At 42.7% G+C, this 13,319-nt stretch overlaps 1 protein-coding gene and 1 long non-coding RNA gene across 6 annotated transcripts in view; one reads left to right on the top strand and one right to left on the bottom strand.

Moving 5' to 3' along the window:
• The window catches only part of Sol1, a 221,682-nt gene that overhangs the window by 21,629 nt on the left and 186,734 nt on the right, over positions 1–13,319 (top strand). The window contains exon 2 of the mRNA XM_070663475.1: positions 7,313–7,379. Within this exon, the coding sequence (XP_070519576.1) occupies positions 7,313–7,379 (67 nt within the window). The remainder of the gene's footprint in view (positions 1–7,312; positions 7,380–13,319) is intronic.
• Positions 1–13,319, bottom strand: part of LOC139106589 (uncharacterized) — a 90,127-nt gene that overhangs the window by 16,631 nt on the left and 60,177 nt on the right. The gene's annotated exons all lie outside the window — the stretch shown is intronic.

The following is a 13,319-nucleotide window of genomic DNA, read 5'->3' as shown; positions in this document are numbered from 1 at the left end:
CTATTTACATATTCTTTCTTTTTTTTTTTTTTTTTAATGAAAGATAAAGGTTCTTTTTTTCTATGCAGTTTACATTACATGTCTAAACGAAAAATATGCGAGCGTAACAGACAACCAGTTATGTTTTTCTGTCAGACAACATCCCGCGGCGCACGAAATAAAATGCTTTTATATATTGACGCATTTGGTGAAATCCTCGTGAAAATTTTTGCGCAGCGCAAATATGTTATGACGAGAAAATAAATGCAAATTTCTTAATTATTCAGCGCAAACAGAGTAATGCGGTAAGCAGGCAGATCGTAGTCGTGCGTAACTAAAAAAAAAAACCTTTTTCACTATTGCCGTTCCTGTTAACTTATTCCGAACGAGTCCGAGTTTGCTAACTTCGTTTAAAAAAGATGACAATGTTTTATGCATAGCCATAGAAAATGTTCGTTTAATTTCTGATTAAATCAATAAACGAAATTATATAAAAAATAATTTTTTAACTCGACAAACATATAACGCATATATTTAACGTAATGCCTCGAATTACGTCGAATTTTTCTCATTCTTACTCTGATCTTTTAACGAATGCATGGAAAACAATGATTAAATTTTTATTTTTATTTTTTTTTATATTTACAAATAATTCATTCTATGTTGTCTCGGTTTTCTATTGCATCCAGTTGCGATAAAAAAATAATTGATACGCAGCAAACAATTTTCCCATAAATTGCAGTTTTTCACGCGGCTGATAGTTGTCGATGATTTGTTGCATCGATGTCAACGGAAAGCCAACAAAAATGAGAGTTACGGTACGTTAAGCGTAATTTTATCAGACTACATGACATTCGTAGATTATGAAGTACGAGATTTATTATGTGCACGAATATTTAGTTTTATTCTCCTGCAACATCCTTTACTAAAGATACCATCGTTCCAGATGTCACGCGACTGAGTTTAATTTTTAAATAACGCATTATTCGATATATTATTTCAGCTACGTCAAAATTGCCTCCGCAATTATGAATTATTTTACGGATATTCATTAACGCGCGGGGTTTGGCTGAAAATCCATGGGTTTTAGAGCGCAAGCCCTATGTTCTGGTTTCGGACAGGTGCAGTCCCTTTATCGTTATCGCCTGCCTACATCCGGATTATAACGGGATTATGGTATTTGCAAAGGATACCGTGTGTTCGATTTCGCGCTAGTCACATAGCCGCCGCATAGAAGTAGTTACTAATTCATGCAAATTGGAAAGTAGTTCTCTCTGCATTTGGTTCGTCGCGGTGCGTACAGGCATATGGAACGCCTGTCCGTTTCATTGTAAACTCTTCGATAAAATATAAACTTCGAAAAATTAATTTCTTAAATTAATCAAGTGGAAAAGAAGTAACCGGGGGAGTATGTCGCCGGGGGAATATGTCGCAAGTGCGATAACAATTTCTACGTACTTAAAACTTTTTTTTTATGCTTTAATCCGAAAAGGTAAAGTTAATGGAAAAATTTTTGCGCGTGAAATTACGAGCCTGGGGTTTTCTGAACTGAATTCTTGGGTTTACACAAGACTGAAAGAATTATATAATCGTTTACTTATTTTTATCTAAACACCTTCTTTGCACTTTCTTTATTTTTACGCCGCCATCCTTCTACTCTGGCAATTAAAGCGGACCACTTCAAGAGATGTGATACACCGCCCGCATTTCAGCCTCGTTGGAAACTAAAAGTCTCGACTGGCGCAGTTATTCGTAACTCTACCTTCCTGTCCGCTCCTTTAATTTCGATAGCACCGAACGTTCGCGTTGGTTAACTCGAATGGCTCGGCTCTCGATCTTATCTGCCATTTGTTTTCTTATTATCATTTTACGCTCAGACCTATCTCCCATAAATTAAATCATTGAGATATTTTTCTCGAGTACGTCAAGCTCGCCTCTTTAAAGGAACACCGTTGTATATTCCCTATCAAACCGACTCGCTATTTATTTGAAGATAACTGCGAAAATGCGGAAACTAGCTGTGGATGTTTTCGGGATCAATCCCGATGTTCTCTATATGACTGCGCGGGGATGGCGCGTCTTGCTAGTTTCTCCGTGTGATACTTTCCAAGTTTCGGCCGAAGATATATTACTTCCGCAGATGAGTCCACAGATCTTCGCGTCTACGTATTTTTGTTTGATCAAGTCGAGTTTGGTGCATCGACGCGCACATATATCTCTACCATCCCCATCCGCACTCTTGCATTTGCATATTTCGCGATCAGTGGAAATAACGGCGGGATAATAAATTCAGGTTACGCTAATCGAATAAGATAACATTAAATTCGCGGAACGATTTTATTCGCAGTTCGCGAGTCTTTCCGGTCGCGTCTTTTATGAATCGCGCTACGGGCATCACGCGATTTCATTAATTATTTATCATCCGAATGAGTGGAGAAGATTGATCGCTTAATCTACGCGCGGGGCTAACGGAATCATACGCTTAGGAAGCAATCGCCCAGAATTGCCGTTCGCCGCACGTATGTATCTGCCAGCCGCAGCGAAGTTTTGCCCGTCCGCATGTGGATGCACGCGACTGCTACGAACGATAGTGGTGGTAGTCATTGTCGTTCTTACTTTATGATTTAGCATCGCCGCGGCGGAGTTTATGATTGCTCGCTCGTGCCGAAATGGAGCGGTATATACACGCGTATAGCAGATAAATCGCATCCGTCACCGGTTCGTAATAGCAGGATACTAAATCAGTAGAGTTACATACGTTCGGCGAGTTCCGATTACTCCGACATCAAGACGCGTTTTAAACTTTGAATTAAATAAGTTTGACGACGCGTTGTCTTACTCCTCTACGTCCGCGAAACTTACGGTCGATCTAACTCTCATCTACACGTACGCGAAATCTAGACCTTAATCTAATATTAATCGTGTCACTGCGCTATGTCGAATTTATTATAAATACTTGGATTTTAATTTTACATCTTGCGGTTAAAATTAAATAAAAAAAATTTTAACGCGAAAACATGACTTTTTCTCTTTTTTTTTCTTTTATTAGATTTTTATTTTTAACGTTTTCTTCTCCGCGGGGGAGCACGTAGCAAATTATATTTCGCGTAATAGTTTTTCAAGCTTAAGGGTTCAAAAGAAAAAGACCTCTCGCTAGTTTCGCTCGCCCCATTGCCACTATTTTACATTCGCAAGCCCGTTGTTGCGGCCGGGTGGCCGCAGGGATGCTCCCGCCATGCTTCCGTTGCACTACTGCAATCTGCTATCTGAATTTCTTGTGAGCGCAAGGTCGTGGTGGAGAGCCAGACAGGCTGCGAACGGACGCGAATGTTGGCCCAGCTTTCCGTAGGACAGGAACTTTCGCGCGGAAGAGCGGTAAACTTTAGCGACTCATCTGTCTACGGGGTGCAATCCGTCGTACGTAGTACATACCTAGCTGTCTGTTTAAATTGCTGCTTCGTGTAGGAATGATTCGTCGTCGCGCGAAAGCCGCAGCGCGAACGTGTAAAGCAGTCGAGAATCGCATTAATACTTGGCTGTAATCTACGCATTTCACGTACGAGACGCTGAAATATTATTAAAGATCTCGGAGTTCTAACATACCCTGTCTTATCTTATTTCATCAAGTACAAATAACGAACGAGACGCGTCGCGTTCTTCGATCAATTAATTATTCTTGTAATGAAACCGAGCGAGTATTTTAAATCGAGTTTTATATCCTCATCGCGTAACACGTAAAGATCTAAGAGCATTTTTCATTTAATAAAAATAATAATATTTCTCATTACGCTTACTTTGAATCCGAATAAACCGATTCATTTATCGTAATGCGATAATCATAACAGTCGTAAATAACGCGTTCGCAATCTTTGCTCAAGGTATCTCCGTGAAATTAAAGTACGCAATTTAAATTTTAATACCGAAAAATTTCCTTAAATTCAACATCCTTGGCCGCCGGCAAGAAAACGCAAAATATACTAAACTCGAAAATTAATTGGAAATTAAACGGTGTTATCAGTTCTCAGAATAAACATTTTTGGTGCTTGTACCCGACTCGCGGGAGTCTGTTTGCCGCCCCTATTCTATCATCCGGCGCTGATGTTCTTTGAACTCTTCGTTCTTGTTTAACCATGTCACGCGCAACAGATTCGTGTTTCCGAACAAGTTCAAAGCTTCCCTGGGTTTCGCATTGCCGACGAGGCGTGTGGCTTTTGTACGCGTATCGCGCGCCGCTCCACAGGCGACATTCCACGAGCGACGAGGAGCGACCGATATCACGGATATACTTACTTACATCGAACGGGGACACGGATAACGTGGAAACGGAAATGCGATTACCAGCTTGTACTATTTGCCAAAAGTCTTTGACCCGTGTGCACTTGCACGTAATCATTTGCGTCGCGCTCTTTGATTCGAGTGTCAGAAAAATGGAGCAAAGCAAGAAACGCGTGCTTTATCATTTTGTTCCGGTACAACGAGAACTTTTGAATTTTACAGACGAGTCCGATAGTCGAAGAAAAAAAAAAAAAAGTAATCACGAAAATCAGTCGTTTCTAGTTGACGATAATTTATGCCAAGTTTTAGTATTTGCCATCTTCGTAGGCCAGAACGATTCGATGTATTTATTGGCGCGCCGTAGGATGTTCGAGATACCAATATTTCCGCCTACTTGACATGTCGTATCATTTTCGCTTTGCCGCTGACATGAAACTATGTTTGTGAAAAGCTGCTCCTATCTAAGTGTTATAAAGGACCACCAGTTCTGACATGGTAGGCCACGCAATGTGTCAACGAAAACAGTTTCTGCTGCCTACGCTGCATAGCGCAGCTCCGAAAGTTGACGCAGAACACAGCAATTCGGAATGATTTCTTGACACTTCTTTGTCGTGCGCGTGAGTTATTACATATTCGGGGACGCCGCCAGCGGACATATTTTTTTAGTTTCCATCAGTCTCTCCGTACATTTTACAAAAAAAAAAAAAGATATTTTCCCCCTCTCCGTTTTAATCCTTATTCATTTTTATATATTTAAAATTTATTCGTAAAAAAAAAAGAAAGAGAAAAAATCGTGAAAATTATCTTTAGACTACATCTCGAAGCGATGCTTTTTTAAATATTTGTCTCAGATAATGAAAAACGATTACGGACAAGTGCATCGTATAATAATTCGGTGAATCGGATTGGTCGTCGAGTACAATTCTCGGTGCACTTTCGACCCGGACTTTCGACCTCTCGGGCCAATGCGGCCTTTTGTGCCTATATTCCGCATCTCTCGCGAAATGAGATTAATACCGCTCGTCGGATATCGAATCGCCATTCGTTACGTCGGCAAATTTATTTGCAAAGGTCTATACCTAATGTTGAATCATTGTCTCTCCCATGCACTACGGTCGCATGATAAAAAGCGTGATTTCGAGGCCTATTTGTTTATACTGTATTTGACACATATTGCCGAGCCGCGACATGCACGGTAACTGGTCCAAGCGGGGAACATTTGACACTTTCCATTTGCATATCGACATAAAGATCGGTGCCGTATTGTGGGCTTCAAAATGTATAATGATATTCGAATCACGAGCACGAATGACAGGTATCGACTACATTTTGCATCGCGCGGGGCTTGAATTTCTCATTTGCATGTCAATATACGTGTTTTTTTAGCCCGTTCGCGTTATTAACTTTATTCGTTTTGCGTACTCGCTCCATTGTTTACATTGTACATGCAATAAATTGCAAAAATCGCGGAAAAAGGTATTAAAAATCATCAATATATTTTTTCGCCTAGCAACCGCGAAAAAGGGAGATGATATTTTTAAAAACGCCAACATTTTATTCCGGCGCAAGATAAAAAGTGTTTTCTTCCCTTTTTGAATAAAAGAGCGAATGCTTCGTAACGCGTAGGCGTTACAGGGATATCCGCGCGACTGATATCGGAACTGAATCGGCAAATCGATACGCGGTATTATCGCAAACGTCGGTCTTTTTACGCTTCCGACGCAGCGTCAGAGAGCCGGCTGAATCAAAGGAGCGAGCTGCATCCTCGCAAAAATTCGACGCTTCTTGCACGACTGCCTTTTGCGCTGGGCATTCGTGCGTGCGAACTCATGGCGGAATGTATATGCTGATGCGCATGCACGACGGCGTATGCACACGTCGGGGTTCATTTGTTATCGGCACAATGGACAGTAGAGGTTTGCCTTACTCCCCTTCGTACACCCGTGCTTTCTATTTATCACCCACACCCGGAGTACGCGTTTCCCCGGCGATATACTTACTCGGACGTAATAAGCGTCACGTTAATCACGTTAAACTGCGCAGATTATTTTCCATTACAGCCCCGCGTGAACGCACGCCGTTTTCATACAAGTTAATGGGTATCAGTGCTAAAAATTTAATTATCCCGCAAATGAATAGCGGGACTTATCGCGCATTGTTTGATTATTTAAAACGGGCCCGGCGCGAGGTTCGCAGGGTTAAATTCGATCTAATTTTGAACGAGTCGCTTCTATTTCCGTGCAGTTAAACTTTTTCTTCTGGTTAAAAATATATAATTACTTTAATTTTTTTTTATGTTGAATGTATTGTTTGAAAACGTGTGATTAAAAAATCATTAATTGATTTGAGTTGAATTAATAACATGTTAAACAGTAGCAATTACACAAAAGTTGAAAATAATTCTGTTATATAAACAGTGCGTTTGAAATTATATTTATTGAAGAAAAGGGTGGATTTTAGCTTTTTTTTGGTGCAGGATGTACTTTCTGCATACGCGCGATCAGGCAATTTTTACCATGACAAAAAAAAAGTTACGGCGCCACGGGCGATTATGGATCTTACTTCCTTTGCAGGAAGTGCTCCCCGGGCTTGATAAACTGACGGATCTAATTTAAAGAATTCCGCGTTAATTTCTCGCCGAATAGAGTTTGCGAAACCGCCATTTATTTTCAACCAGAAACTTTATAACTTCCCCAGAAAGATTATACATTCTATCAATCAGAATTCGCATCAAGTTTTTATTAAAGTAACGAGGGAAGCATTCGTTAGCCGTTTAGTCCCTCGAAACTAAATTTTACAGAAAGACCGGAACACTTAAATTTTCAATGACAACTATCTTCGCAGCTAGAAGCTCCCATTAAGCTTTCACTAAAGACGAATCGATTTCAAATTCATCAAAGTGTCGGGCGATCGAAAGGGAATGCAATTATTACGTTTTAATTACGTTGGGATATTTTTTTTTTTTTTTTTAACTTTTCACGTACTGCGCTGCTGTAATATTCGTCGCTGGCGATACGTGTGTGCGTATTAATATTTCACGCGTTAATTCTAATTTCAGATGCAGAGAGCAGTGCTGCTACTCTGTTGGCTGCCGCTCCTCAACCACTGCCACGCCGTAAATCCAGGTGAGTATCGATCTATTTCTAAAACAGCGACTGTGTCGGCGGGCGTGCACGCGTTGCAGATAGGCGTTTTATTCGCCGCGAAATCTCGCGGACTTCGCGCGCGCGGCGCGAAGGGCGACGCGATTTTATTATTCCGGATAGGAGATACCTCCCTCCGTCGCGGCTCGGCGAAACGGATTACTGTTAACGCGGCCCGATATTGCATACGTCGGTTTAAGGATCCGTTATCGTGCGAACGTAAGCCGCATTTACGTGGCGCATCGGGCTTAACGTATAGCCGGACGTTAGGTGCCCGAACGCATTAGTATCCAGGCAACGTGTCCGACAAAAACAATGCCCCTGTTACCACGGAGCTGCCGGCCCGAGCTCGGCCGGCCAGTTCTCCAGGAGGCAAAGTCACGAATCGCGAGAATACATGCGTTCCGCTTGTACATTACATAAGATAGGGCGCCTGATAACATCATCCCGGGGCGCATGATCACGCCAGGCGGAATTATCTACTTAGATATAGGTCGCGAGGCGTGAAACTTCACGCGTGCATCGTTCGCAAGTAAATTTTATAACTGTTCCGTTTTTACGGAAACGCGATACCGTTCCCAACAATAAGTGTAATATGAAATAGCTCTGTTACGAGGTGGCTGTAGCGGTGACGACTGCGGAGGCTGCATTTGAATGCGAGCTGCATCGAGCTTCCCGCGATTTTATTATGGCTTATCACGTTTTTATTAGCTGCGATCGCGTGCTATGGAAGCTTGGAATGCCGAGCGCGCCTTATTGTAATCAGGGTGCGTTTTGCGTAAAAATTCACGCGACGTTACTCGAAGCATACTCCAGCGTTATAGCTCGCGGCTGTAACGTTACCGCGTGTTTGCATTTACATTTTGCACACATAGCCGGGTAGAAGCGACGCACGAGCGGGTGTGTCCACAAAAAAAGAGCGTTTAGTTCTACGTAATGTACTACGTCACATGACGTCAAACGCAGGTGGTGAATTATATTCAGCTTGATGGATCGCTTGCCGCGACTGGTATTCATCGCCTTAATAGGCAACTTCGAACCCGGCTCATAAATCAGACATCGGCGCAATGCGAAATGTTTTTCGAGTCAAAGTTTCGCGAGATAATTCCCGGATCATCCCCCGATGACCCACAAACCAAATAATAGCTGACGAAGGAGCCTTCTTGCTCGTCACCGGTTCGGAATTTCTAAGCTTATTATGACGCTTTAAGCTCGCTGGGAAGCTTCATTAATAATAACCGTGTACGAGCTAAAGAGAAGAAGAAAAAAAAAAGAGAAGAAAAAAATTGAACGCGGTGATAGTGAATTTCGTACCTAATTTCGCTTAAACAGATGGAGATTATTAAAATGCATTCGCGTGAATGGACAAGAACGGAAGTGGAAAATATTCGCGAGCGTAATTTTTCAAACAGCGGAAGACGAGTAACGAGCTCGGTTATGCGCGTCGTATAATTGACCAACGTTATCCACGTGTCACATTTAATTTAGTCGAGCGTGCGGAGCACACGATATTCATCGTTTCGGTCGGCATCATCGAGCCCGTTACGCGAATACGTGCGCATTGCACATGCGGTTAACAGCGCGGAGCAAACGACTCTCTTCGTTCCTCGTCGATCTTTTTTTTCCTTTAGCGTCCTCGTCTGGCAACACGTGTCTGTCGCTCACGCGCGTGCAGTGGAAACATTTCGATGGTTTTAACTTGTCAATGTCTCGCGGCGAGAGGACTCATCGAGCGGAATTGGCGAAAAGCTCGTCGCTCGCCGGTACACGAGCGATACGTTAATTTCTCACCCTCGTTTGCCGCCACGTAACACTCGGTCGTCACGTCCGCGCGCTTCGGATATCACGTTGTACTCGCAAGGAGGAGCAAGTTTAGATCTAATCAATTCGGTCGTCACGCGCCGGGGAATAATTCCGCCCGGTTTCCGCAGGAATAGCCGGGGAAATCCCGCAGTGGCCGCGGGGCAAAAGTTCACTATTACGATCTTAGACCGGAGCTAGAATATGCTCGCTTTCGGCCCGCCGGAAGTTTAATAATACGGCTCGCGGAAAGCGGCAAAACTTCGGCTCGGTCTATATCCCGGTCGGATTTGCCCGCGCGTTGCACAAGCGAGTACACCGATCCGAGAGAGTAATATTCATTAAAGGTCCAGCATCGCGAAGGGGGTACTTGTGAATTCCGGCCGCGCTAAAGCGTATATTTAAGTTGTAATCGTCGTGCAATTACAAACTTTTCCGAGTTTATCTTTCCGAGTTCCGAAGTGGGCGGACGAACGCTTACGCGCCGGATTTTTCATGCGATCCTTGGAAATCGAGCCCGGGAACGCGCGCCTCTCGATTAAGCACGGAATTAACGCGAATTTCAAATCTCTCGCGTTCTCGCGCGATCGATACTTCCTTTTCAAACTTTGGTGTGTTTTCACGAGTACGGCAAAACAGCTGGATAATAGGTGCGTAATCATCTCGAGGATTATAAATTTACGGATTACATTCGCGCGCGGACCGCAAAATGTGTTCGATTTGGGAGCCTCGGTGAAACAAGGTGTTAACCACATTTACATAAGCTGGGTTCTCGAGTCGGATGCGTGCGATCGGCGGCAACGGCTAGAAAGTGGTCTTATTGCGAACTTGTAAATCGCGCAACTTGGGGAAATAGCCTCGCCCTGCTTCGAGTAACGTACGAACTCGCGAGCGACAACGGTACACTTTTAACTGCATGGCCTTCCTTAGAAACGCCGGTACCCCGCGAGCACCGTAATTCAATCGTATGTAAATTGCCGGCGGTGTAATCTCGTAAAGCGGCTCAACGTTACGACGAAAGTTTTGCAGCGTGCCGCGGTACGAAAGAAGAAGGGAGAGAAGCCGGCCAAAATTCGCGGTATAATAAATTGACGTGATTCTTTATCCAAAGCAACACCTGGAACGCGCAAGGTCAATACCTTTCAATTGATCTGGACTATACTTCTTAACGTTATCCGGTTGACTGCCCTCTCGGTTCTATCGATTCCACCCAAGTAGAAACTACGAGACCCCGAAACCAGGTCCGCGATTCGATCAATTGGCAATGGCGCGGTTTCATTGCGGACCGCTACTCCGATTGTTTGATGACCTCATGTTGTTATCTAAGTTGCATCAAACTTTATCTGGCTTCCGGATAGTAATTTCGCTGCCAACTCAAAGTTCATCCCTCGTGCCTGTCACTTTGAAAGACACCGCGGCGATCGTGGCCCGGACACGTTGAAAAATAATGCGGAAGCGCGTCGATATTTATCGTGCTAATATATTACGTAAAATTGTACCCGATAATAAATTCGTTGTTTCTTACTTGCAAGAATTTTAATATTAAACCCACCCCAAGTCGCGTACATTCGCTTTCTGACAAATATTTCTTTTCTTTATTTCACGTGCGTGTCAAGCCAAAAAAAATATTAAAAAAAAACATTTTCTGGCTGTCTTTATTCAGCGATAAAGATAAGTCTCGATGTATGATTATGATAATAAAAGACGCGTATATATAACGGTCAAAAGCGTGGGTAAGCTTCGATGAAATATACCAGCTGACTTGGTGCCCATTCGTAAGCCGAGGCCGAGTAAAGCGCAAAGTAATAACGCGCGAGATTCGGGCATGCCAGATTTATCGCGGCAACACACACCACTGACGTGACGGGGAACGGTAACGAGGCTCAACGACAGCTGGTGCACGGCCCACTTCTCGCGGGTGAGAATGCGTCCTACACCAGTACTAGTTCCTATACACGTCCACCGCAACGAATAACTGCGCAACTTTTATCGGCAAAGAGGATTTTCATTTATAATCGCGGGGAAATATCGTCGCGCTTTGACGGATTCTTTCGGATGAAATAAGTAGCTCGCATTTTTTTTACTTTTTACGTTACTTAGAAATTGACCTGGGGAATATCTATTTATATCGCATTCCAGCCGCAGATCGGCAACCAGCCGCCAACGAGTAACATCAAAAGAGATGAAACTCGATGAAACAGTCGGTCTGCACGACAAATGGAACGGTCGTTATAAAATTTTGTATACGTATAAAAAAAGAAATAAAATGAAAAATAAAAAAATACAAAAAAGAAAATAGCGAAAGAGAAAAAAAGAAAATAGAAATGCAGGTTTCGAGATAGGACCCTACGGCTGTTCTACATGGTCATCTCGCAATTCTCAGCGAATATCTGTCACTGCGGAAATTCAATTTCAGGGATCACCGCAGTGACAAGATTAATAGTCGGCCGTTCTGCAACTAAGTTGCGAAAAAAAATGAATTATTAACGAAAAAAGAGAAACGAATCGATACGTCAGGTAATGGCGATAGAAAGTCGATATTCCAAATGAGTCGCTCCCTTTTTTCTCGTCTCCGCGATATAATTTTCATCTCGCAAATGTATTGTTATGGCTGCAGTTTAATATTTCTCGAGACATAACGCTTGTCACAAAAGGTATTATTGCAACGTCAGAAATTAAAAAAATGTCTATTCTTATAAGACAATTTAGATTAAATTAATAAAATCGCTGTTCCGATAAATTTTAGAAAATAATTTTATTCTAATTAGCGACGAAAAGTTTTAGATAAAAAAAATTTTGTTTAACGTCATGTTTATCGTAACGAGTTCTAGCATCGAGATGACATAAGAATATTATAGTGGCAAATAATAACTTTTGAATATGTCCCATTTCGCCAAACAAATACCGAGAACTAGTTTCCGTGCTGTTCCGAGAGGACAGCTTCATTCTTCAAAAACTCACGCAATCTTCCATACAACTGAAAAAGATGAACGAGGTGCTGGGACGCCCAGCAGTGAAATTTCGCGAGAATTATAAATTTTATCTCGACTTTCTCGAAGTCAACACTTTGTTTTTTCTTTTTTTCTTTTTTTTTTAAATTTATTAAAGAAACCACGATACGAGACGATTAAAGATAATTTTTTTTTTTTTTTTACTTTTCGACATTCTGCAATACGCTCGACGTCTTCGATATCTCGCGCCACGTACGAAGCGCGCATTGACACCAATGAATAAAGGCGACGACGGTATTGACGAGATTCCGCTTGGTTGAACTGGTAAAGAAGGCTTCGCTGCCTCCCTGAGTCGCGATGGTCCGCGGTTGGAATAAGGTTTCGTGCAGTAAATCGTGAGATAGGCGGGAGAGAAGTTAGACCGACGAAATGCAACGTGAAGGTAAAGAAAAGTTGTAGACTTAACGGCAAACTTCTTCGAGTGCCCCGCCGTATCCATACCTAAGACGGAGCCCCGCTTATATCATCAAACGTGAGATTTTTACAAGCTCGCAAGTTCCGTCATAGCGTTTCTTTGAATAACACTTTGGTACGTGTACCGAAACGAAGTATCGTTGAGATTCAACTCGCCCGAATGAGCAAAGGGGTTTCGGTCGTCGCGGATTCCGAGGACACCGTCTCCCCGGGCTTAAGATTACGCTACCGAGGTCCCGCGTGCCGCATAAACGCGAACGTTGAAGATTGGAAAGAACTTACGGTAAGCCAGCAGGTATAACGTTAGCGATCTATCTCCACATTTTTCCGTTGTACACGCCGCGCGCATTTTAATAAGAAAACGAACGTACACATTTTCTCCGGCGTTTTTGAGATTTCCGCGCGGAATTAAACACATTTCTTTCGGATTCTGGAAATGAAAATCTCTTGAATAAAATAGTTTGCGCAAAAAAAAAAAAAAAAAAAACAGAGATGCGCACCACATTTCACTTAGCCGAGTGGATGAATACGGTTCGTTCCTCGCGTCGCTTTAGAAGTCGTCACGGTTTGAAATGCGTTTTGCGGAATTATCGCGATATTTATTCTTGACAACGAGTATTTCTAAACGAAGAGATCCCGAGCGTAATCCGGCGAGGGTCCGCGACCGTAAGTTCGTCTCGGATGTTCGCGTTAAACC

The sequence above is a fragment of the Cardiocondyla obscurior genome, linkage group LG11, assembly GCF_019399895.1.
Source record: "Cardiocondyla obscurior isolate alpha-2009 linkage group LG11, Cobs3.1, whole genome shotgun sequence".
In the NCBI taxonomy this organism is placed as follows: domain Eukaryota; kingdom Metazoa; phylum Arthropoda; class Insecta; order Hymenoptera; family Formicidae; genus Cardiocondyla; species Cardiocondyla obscurior.
Note: the sequence above shows the minus strand (reverse complement) of the source record. Positions and strands in the feature narration are given on the sequence as shown.